Source organism: Primulina tabacum, chromosome 8 (assembly GCF_025594145.1).
Source record: "Primulina tabacum isolate GXHZ01 chromosome 8, ASM2559414v2, whole genome shotgun sequence".
NCBI classification, from domain to species: Eukaryota; Viridiplantae; Streptophyta; class Magnoliopsida; order Lamiales; family Gesneriaceae; genus Primulina; species Primulina tabacum.
In genome coordinates, this window is record NC_134557.1 from 15,005,395 (window position 1) to 15,014,545 (window position 9,151).

Here is a 9,151-nt window from a genome sequence, read left to right on the forward strand (position 1 = left end):
AGTGACGAAAAATGACAAAAATGAAATTGAGGGAACAACCCGAACAACGACAAGAGGAAATGCGAGTGAATGTGATTGAATATAATGAACTGTAATATATTTTTTATATAAAATGTTGAAAGTTGAAATGTAATAGATTTTTTTATTGAAGAAACATACTAAATTTGTTATTGAGATAACGAAATATTAGATAGATTTTTTTTAAAGTTTAACCGTGCAAGTTTTTTTAATTTTTTTTTTAAATTAAAAAATGGAACTAGATCCGAACCATCAGTTTTGTGACCGAACAATGACCGACCATTGACAAACCGGTTAAAAGTTGGGATTTTTCCAATCCGAACCCGGTCTGTGGCCAAGTCTACATGGAATGCAAAAACAAAACGGGTTTGTTTCACCTTGCTCGTGCAGGCACTGCCTGCACGGGCAATGAACGGCCCGGATCACTCCACATGAGTGATCCGGACCCACCTCAATGTAAAAAAAAAAAAAATTGACTCGGAAAAATTTGAGCCGTTGGATCGACCATTGCGCGACACTTGCCCGCAGAGGTAGGGTCGAGTTAACCAACAAAACGAGCCCCTTTAATTCAAAAACTCTGCGAACTCATTTTCACACGTGCCACTCCCTTCACACGTGTGCATCCCCCACCCTCTTCAAAATTCAAAATTTCTACTGGAAGGAACCCATCCTAGAATCAACTCCATTTGTTCTCTTTTATGCGGTAAATTTGCGTGAGTTTCCACTTTTTTACAGTGAATGAAAGAGTTAAAAGGATCTGAACCGTTGAATTTCAAAGCTTTTTCTTCGACCCAGTCTTAATAATTCATTATTCCACAAAAATTCTCCCACACTTGTCTGGAATCATTGCATACTGTACAATAGGGAAAAAAATTTCGATTTTTGATTTGTTGGCGTGAGGAAAAAGGCTGAAGTTTCACAATCGATCGAATCTTTCGATAGGAGGAGAGATTGTTGGGTTTCCTTTTTCCTCCATTTTTGTTCTTGAGAGAGATAATGAATGCTGTGGGGAGGCAAAGATCGGGTGTAACGGGGGCTCACCATCTGCGCCAGTACTCCGACAACTTTCTCGAGACTTCCTCGAATGGGCGATGGCTGCAATCAGCTGGTCTGCAGCACCTGCAGTCCTCAAACAATGCAGTTCCTCCTCCAATTCAGGTGAATTGCAAAGTTACTCAAAGTGATTCTATTTAGATCTTATGATTCTAATCTCTAAAACCCGCGATTATTATTGAGATAATTTTGTTGGTTCCTTTTGTTTATCCGAAAATTAGGATTTTGGGTATTACAATGGAGGGGATCAGGGTTCGAGAATGTATAGAAGTGTGCAGTGGCAGAGAACTTACGGCGGGGGAAGTGATTTTCTTTCAGAGCCATTGGCGCTTCCAGGGAATCCGAGGCAGATGAAGAATGGGGAGGAACCAGTTTCGTTGAATGAGTATAGCCCAGGGCTCTTGGATCTGCATTCTTTCGATACTAAGTTGCTTTCGGAGGTAAACTTCTGCTTTGAGGAGTCAAAATTTGTTTTTCTCTGTTGCTTTTTAGGATGTTTTGGAGGAATTTTAGATTTGCTTTTGGATGCTACAATATCCAACTTCAATCTTGCTATGCGTTTGTGGATTATGTGATTGGGTGTTGAACTGTGATATTTGGTTTTATCCTGCTTATATTGGTCTAATGTGGTGAGTTAACTTAATATTTTAGCTTTCTAGCTAAATTTCAATGTTTATTAGCTTGGCATTGTATAGCTTGCGCCTTGCTGCTCATGCTTCTCTTCGTTTTCCAGTCTTGTGTACCGTTTCATTCCTGTCTGATGGCCAAATTTTGTGCTCTCTGATCTTAGTTTTACACTTCTAGTCTCAGGGGGCCGGCATGGGTCCCCTTAATTTTCAGTTTGGGATCAATTAATATTCCTTGCATTACCTTAAAACTAACTTCCAATCAGCATGTTTGAGTATTAATTGAGCTGTATAGTTTGATGTATAATTGGTGTTTTCTTCTGGTCTCTTGAATTTGATTTTGATCCTGATTTTTTTTTTGTCTGATTGCGATTTACTTTGTATAGACATTGGAACATTGCCTGATTCTCTTTTTTTTTTTTCTCTGTTTTGGGTGCGGCACTGTGGAAAGATGCCAGTTCCTGGTCTTTACGATGTCCCCTCAATGAATCATATATCACGAGGAAGAAGCTTTGATGATGCAGATGCATATTTTGGAAACAACAAACAAGCTGGCAAAACTCGGGGCCTGCAAGAGATCAATGTTCTGAAAAGCCTTGCAGCTGATAATTTGAAGGCCAGCAGTGTTGCAAAGATCAAAGTGGTGGTAAGTACTTTCAACTCTATTCAAAATTGCCATATCTCAAATTTTCAGTTTTTTGTGTTAGCAAAGCCTGAATACAACTTTCGACTTGCTGGCCTTACAATTGCTCCTAAATGATCAGGTCCGCAAAAGACCAATTAACAAAAAGGAATTGGCAAAGAATGAGGAGGATATTATAGAAACCTTTTCAAATTCTCTCGTGGTCCATGAGACAAAACTTAAGGTCGGTATCTCTGTATCCCTCGATTATAATTTTCTTAAATTTATGTGATGCTATTCCACTTTCTGTAAAACTTTTGTTTAGAGTTATGTCTCTTTTGAAGCTATGATCAAAGATTGAGGTAATTAAATATAAATTATTCAAGAATTTTTTTTCTTTCTACATATGCCCAATAGTTTCCAGATTTCAGTTAATCATCTTTAATCACTCATGTAGGAAAAAATATCGTTTATTCAATTGTAGACTTATCAGTTTGATTTGCTCTTTTGCTTTCAAGGAAATTCTAGAACACCAACTAGTGTTATTTGACAAGATTCATCCAGATAAGGATTCTATGTTAAAAATCAAATGACCTGGTTCTGAGTTTATTCAGCTTAATAGAATCAGCCCTTTCGTTAAAACAGTTAATGTTCTGAATTTAAATGTGCTGCAGGTTGATTTGACTGAGTATTTGGAGAAACATGAGTTTGTCTTTGATGCTGTGCTGAATGAAGAAGTTTCAAATGATGAGGTGACTCCAGGGCATGAACTGCCTGATACTGAGATGACTTTAATTTAATGCTCACCCATTTTTTTCTTTTAAATTTTTGTATTTTTAATTTATTTTGTATTTGATTTGTGTAGGTGTACCATGAAACAGTGGAGCCTATTGTCCCTATCATTTTCCAACGTACAAAAGCAACTTGCTTTGCTTATGGGCAAACAGGTAATTGATTTGCATCAAATCACCAGATGGGTTTGTAAACATGATAACTGTAGTTAGTCTAGTTTTCATTTCTCACCATATCCTGGAAGATGTAGATTATTGAGAGCGGCTTTGTAAATATTGATACTTCAGTTTCAACTTTCTTGAGGTCTTATCCAATGACTGAAATTCCTTCAATGGAAGCACTTAAACATGCAGGGAGAAACACTGTTCTCTTTTCCTCTTCTATCTTCCTCCCATCTGAATTCTTTTGTTTAACTACCATCTAAACCAATCAGGAAGTGGCAAAACTTATACAATGAAACCACTGCCGCTCAAAGCAGTAAGGGATATCTTGAGGCTCATGCATCACACTTACAGGAACCAAGGCTTTCAACTATTTGTCAGTTTCTTTGAGATATATGGAGGAAAACTCTTTGACCTGCTCAGTGATAGAAAGTAAGCTGTCTCGTTGGTTCTCATTTAAGCCAGTAGCTTTTGCCATACATCACTTTCATTGCAATAATGCTTCCAACATCTTTCATGGCAGAAAACTTTGCATGAGAGAGGATGGGAAGCAACAAGTATGTATTGTTGGCTTGCAAGAGTATCGAGTATCAGATGTGGAAACAGTCAAGGAACTTATTGAGCGAGGAAATGCAACAAGAAGTACAGGCACCACAGGTGCAAATGAAGAATCATCTCGATCGCATGCCATTCTTCAGCCTACTGTTAAGAGGTCAGCCGATGGCAGTGAAAGCAAACCTGCTCGGGCTGTTGGCAAACTCTCCTTCATTGACCTTGCTGGAAGCGAGCGGGGTGCAGACACTACTGATAATGATAAGCAGACCAGGTATATATAAATTGCTTCTTAATCAGTCAAATAAGTTACGTTTTAACAGTATTAAAAATGATTAGATTTATTATGATGTTTGCACTTGGCACACATGAGAATTTTGCCACTCAAGAAAGATAATGAACATGTGGATCTCCCCACCCTCGTGTGTTGTTTATTATTTGTTTTTTTTTTTTTTATGTTTTCTTTTCTTTTTTTTTGAAAAATATACTGGCCAATGTGATTTATGTTTGTTTTTATTTTCTGAAGATTTTATTTTTGGTATAGATGTTATGTTACATTAAAAATGTTGGGTGAGTGATGTGATGTCGGAGATATACAATTTTTTTATTTTGTATGCGATATTTTTAAAATCAAAAATATAATTGATTAAATTTTAATATAGTAGAATGATAAAATTTTTCTAGAGAGTGGTAAAAGTTCAACTAAAATTAATGATTATGTTCGGAAATGTAGGAGGAAAATATTTCGGGAGAAGAGTGTAACTTTTGGCGTCCTTTTCTGGAGCTGAGGGAGATGGAGGAAAACAAACCCAATCATGCCCTTGGCTTTTTTTCTCTCCTAATTATTATCCCATCTTCTTTCTGAATTCGAATTGTGTAGAATGGAAGGGGCTGAGATAAATAAAAGTTTGCTTGCATTGAAGGAGTGTATCAGAGCGCTTGATAATGATCAAGGCCACATTCCATTTAGAGGCAGTAAATTGACTGAAGTTTTAAGGGATTCATTTGTTGGAAATTCTCGCACTGTAATGATTTCCTGTATCTCACCAAATGCAGGATCATGTGAACATACATTGAATACGTTACGATATGCAGACAGGTTGAAATCTTTTATGTGCTAACATTTGATTTTGGGACAAACATTTCTTCCTTTTTAGGGCCTTACCATGCCTTTTGTTTGATTTAAGGGTGAAGAGCCTTTCAAAAGGCAACTCCAAAAGAGATGTTTCATCTTCAACTACGAATCTGAAGGAGTCAACAACACAGCCTTTGTCTTCAATAATGCCACCAACATCAACTTTTGAAGATGAAGCAGGCAATTCATGGCTTGAACAAACTGAGAAGGATGAATATGAAGAAGATTTCTACGAGCAAGAGAAGCCATCATTGAAGAACTCGAAAGCTGAGTTACTCAAGTTCTCAACTTCAGACGATAAAACAAAGAGAGCTAATGAGCCGGTGAAATGGAAGGAGCCACCTAAATCAGAAATGACGTTTTCAAATTCAGATGATGATCTAGATGCTCTATTGAAGGTTTAAAAAAAAATTGCTTTAACCAAATTTTATCTAATTTAAATGTTGATAGTAACAACATGCTGTGAAATTCTTTTAGGAAGAGGAAGATCTTGTCAGTGCTCACAGGAGACAAGTGGAGGAAACAATGGATCTTGTTAGAGAGGTCTGTTATAGTCAGTAGATGCATTTACCATTTCTCTTTTTCATTTTCATCCCCTGCCTTGCTAGGGGATCTTGAATCAACCTATATTTTTCCTTCTTCACAGTTACTGTTCGCATATCTGATCTTTTCAGGAGATGAATCTATTGGTTGAGGCAGATCAACCAGGAAATCAACTGGATGACTATATCTCCAAATTAAACACAATCCTATCCCAGAAAGCTGCGGGTATCTTACAGTTACAGAATCGTTTGGCTCTTTTCCAAAAACGCTTAAAGGAACACAATGTTCTTGTGTCATCTGGCTATTAATCTTAGTTTGGCATGATGAAGCATGCAGAAGTCAGTTGTGGTACAGCTTGATTAGGACGCCAGTACCATCAGTTGTGTTTGATTGGCCCAACTTTGCATGTAAACTGCGAGCCTATATGATAGCTTCTTCAGAGTTGAAATAGGGACCTCCTGCTAAGTCATTTGATGGTTATCCGGATATCCAGTAAGTTTTTTTCCCTTTTACCTTTTGATTGGTTCTCTCGATATTTGTTATTTGCTTATGATTCAGCAAATTATAGAAGACCAGATGATAATGATCTGATATTGTAAAGCTCTTCAGCCTTTTGATTTCTGATAATGAAACTCTTCCTTTAGTATCTGATGTTTGGTTGATTTACAAATATTAAATTATCTTAAATTTAAGTAATTATGTGTTGGGATCAATCACTGCCCACTCTGTGTTGTACGGTGTATTGGTAGCATGGCGAATGAAATGCGGTGTTTCGATTGTTCTACAGTTTAACAAATTTAAGTTGCAAGCTTATTATTTATCTTAATTATTTGGCATATTGGCAAATGTTTGATTTTAAAATCTGCAAGTTCAAAATGATGTGCTTACTGAGATTATGGTTCAAAAACCAATATGAGAAATATATGGTGAAACTTCTCTTCTTTTTAACTTTAAAATACTACTAATTTTTTTTTAATAAACTCTTTCTTTAAAATTCGAAACCATCATATTTATAAAATATTTTAACATCAAAAAATTTGAAATGTATAAAAACTTCATTAATCCTTAATCGTAAAAACACACGATAACTTCAAAAAGATCCAACTTCAAAATTTCAAAACAGGTATAAAATCGTTATCAAATAATCATCAAACTTTTGCTTAAAAACTTTAAATATAAATCTAGTAGTACGGAAAGTAAAAGTCCCTCGGGAGTTACCGTCAAACTCGATCCACTCAATCGTCAGTGTCTCTCTCAACATCATCCTCACCTGTAACCATTCAAATCTAGTGAGTCTAATGACTCAGCATGCTCAAACCTAATATAGGAAGTACATATTTATACAATCACATGTGTAAAAATTACGTTTACTAAAAATAGAATTGTCGTGCAAATGCGAAACCCTAAAAAATATGCAATTTTCTAATCATGCTTAAATACGAGGTTCTTTTGCCATTTTTGACGGTTTTTTTTAAAGTAATTTAAATTTAATTTTTTTTTCAAAAATGATTTAAGAAAAAAAAACATTACAATTCTACTGCAATCCGCGCTTACCAAGCGCGGACTCTACGTGAGCATCGTCCACGCTTGGCAAGCGCGAATTACAGTAGAATTGCAATGTTTTTTTTCTTAAATTATTTTCGAAAATTTTTTTTAAATTAAATTACTTTTAGAGCAACTCCAACCGAGTTTTTGCCATTTCGAAGCCTCCCTCCTCTGCGCCAAATTTTGGGCCTTTTTTTATTTTTTTTAAATTTTTTTAATGTTTTTTATTTAATATAAATATGTATTAAATATTTATAATAATAATATTATTTAATTTATGAGTAAAATTAAATCGTGTTGATATAAAATATAATTCATAATAAAAATTAAAACACAAAAAATTAATTATAATTATATTAGAAAATTTATAAAAATATATCTAGTTTTTTTATTTTATTTTTGACATTTTGAACTCTTGTAAATATATAATTGATAAAATATCAGAAAAACCAACAGCAAAATTTTGAAATTAAAATTACAATACCCAATCGATGAACGTGACCTTAGCGCACCCATTGAAGATATGAGAGAAGCACAAACTCCAGATGTAGAAATGGTTGTCGATGAGAATACCAGATTTCAAGAATTTCTTGCTCGATATAAAAGGATAAAAGACAAATATGCTCACTATGTGATAAGCACGAATCATATAGTATTTTAGGGGCTTTATTTTGTCGTATTCGTGTTTATCTAGCGTTTTTATTCCGAGTGTTGCGCTTAATTCGCGTTATTATTGCTATGTGCAGGTTTGACCAAAAGATGATAAAAAGCCAAAGAAAAGAAAGAAGAGTCAAACGACGTAATACCATATCAGAAATACCCGAAAAAATAGGAAAAGATCACTATGAGAACACCAGGACCTTTACACGGACCCCGTGTTAGGGTCCGTATCCTAAAATCCAAAGGAATGACATTCACGATCCCACACGGACCCTAAGACGGATCCCTACACGGGGTCCGTGTCCAGAACCAGCCAAGAAAAGAAAATAGCGAGACAACACGGACCTGACTCCGGACCCCTACACGGGGTCCGTATCAAGCAGCACCTGAGGAAGAATTTAATCGAGACTACACGGACCCCAATCCGGAGGCTTGCACGGGGTCCGTGTACCAGATTTTTTAGATCAGATTCGCGAAGATCTTAGGAGATTTAAGGAAGAAATTAAAGAGATTTGCGGGACTTTTTCAGATCGAGGATTTGGAGCCGACTTGAGGAGGAAGAAAAGGGGAGAGCTTGGAGATTTTTGGAGGCGGCGCGACGGCTTGAGAGAAACGAGAGAAATTCGTGCACTTCACACGCAAGAACCGCGCATCATCGCTGAGATTTTCTTTTCTCTTGTTTTCTTATTTTCATTCATGAATTCGAATATTAGATTTGGTTCTAGTTTTGAATTTATGGAGTAGTTTTCTTGTGATCGGGACCACGATAGGGACAAACTTTTGATGTTGTTCATGCACTGGATCATTTGATTTACGAATTAATTTATGTTATTGATTAATGTTTGCGTAGTTTTCGTGCTCTTAATCTGGCCAATTATTTGCATGTTTGTTGTTTGATCTTGACTCGAAAGAGACCAGATTAAATTTAGCTTCAAAAATATTAATCAACACACGGTTAAATCGACTAGAAATAGTATTCGGTTTCAATGTGCGATTTTAGGCGACAACTGTAATTCCATCGTTGGATAATGCGTTTTTGTTTGATTAAATTCAATTAGAAATAATTGGACTGTTAAACGAAAATAGGATTTTAAATTCTAGAAATAGATTTATAATTAATTCAGGGAATTTCATCGTGGCATCGAATAATATGTGGTTATTTAATTCCAGTGCATGATAATAATCAAAGTTTGGACCGTTGTGTGTTCCCGGTCATTTTGTTGAAATTGAAAATTTCCCAAGTTTAAAACCTGTTCTGAAAATTCGATCTTAGTTATTAACTTAGCATATTTTAATTTAATTTACTAGTTTAAATTCTCACCAATTCACTTATTATCGTTTGCCTAGATTAAATTGAATAATTTAGATCTTAGTATTTAAATAATAGTCTATGTGGGATCGATACTTGGACTTGTCGTCCATTTACTATAACTTGACCTAGTCC

At 35.6% G+C, this 9,151-nt stretch overlaps 1 protein-coding gene across 1 annotated transcript; it reads left to right on the top strand.

Annotated features, from left to right (window-relative positions):
• Nucleotides 1-641: 641 nt before the first annotated feature.
• Nucleotides 642-6,148, top strand: LOC142553818 (kinesin-like protein KIN-13B). The gene is made up of 12 exons (XM_075664320.1): nt 642-1,176; nt 1,293-1,511; nt 2,149-2,343; nt 2,462-2,563; nt 2,994-3,071; nt 3,185-3,266; nt 3,545-3,704; nt 3,796-4,098; nt 4,705-4,923; nt 5,012-5,357; nt 5,437-5,502; nt 5,634-6,148. The coding sequence occupies exons 1-12, from the start codon at nt 1,015-1,017 to the stop codon at nt 5,808-5,810; spliced, it is 2,109 nt and encodes a 702-aa protein (XP_075520435.1). The 5' UTR covers nt 642-1,014; the 3' UTR covers nt 5,811-6,148.
• Nucleotides 6,149-9,151: the final 3,003 nt, after the last annotated feature.

Coding starts and splice junctions, on each gene's coding strand:
- LOC142553818 (XM_075664320.1), top strand. CDS start 1,015: ATGAATGCTGTGGGGAGGCAAAGATCGGGTGTAACGGGGGCTCACCAT. Junction 4,924..5,011: donor ACGTTACGATATGCAGACAG/GTTGAAATCTTT, acceptor GTTTGATTTAAG/GGTGAAGAGCCTTTCAAAAG. Junction 5,503..5,633: donor CAATGGATCTTGTTAGAGAG/GTCTGTTATAGT, acceptor TGATCTTTTCAG/GAGATGAATCTATTGGTTGA.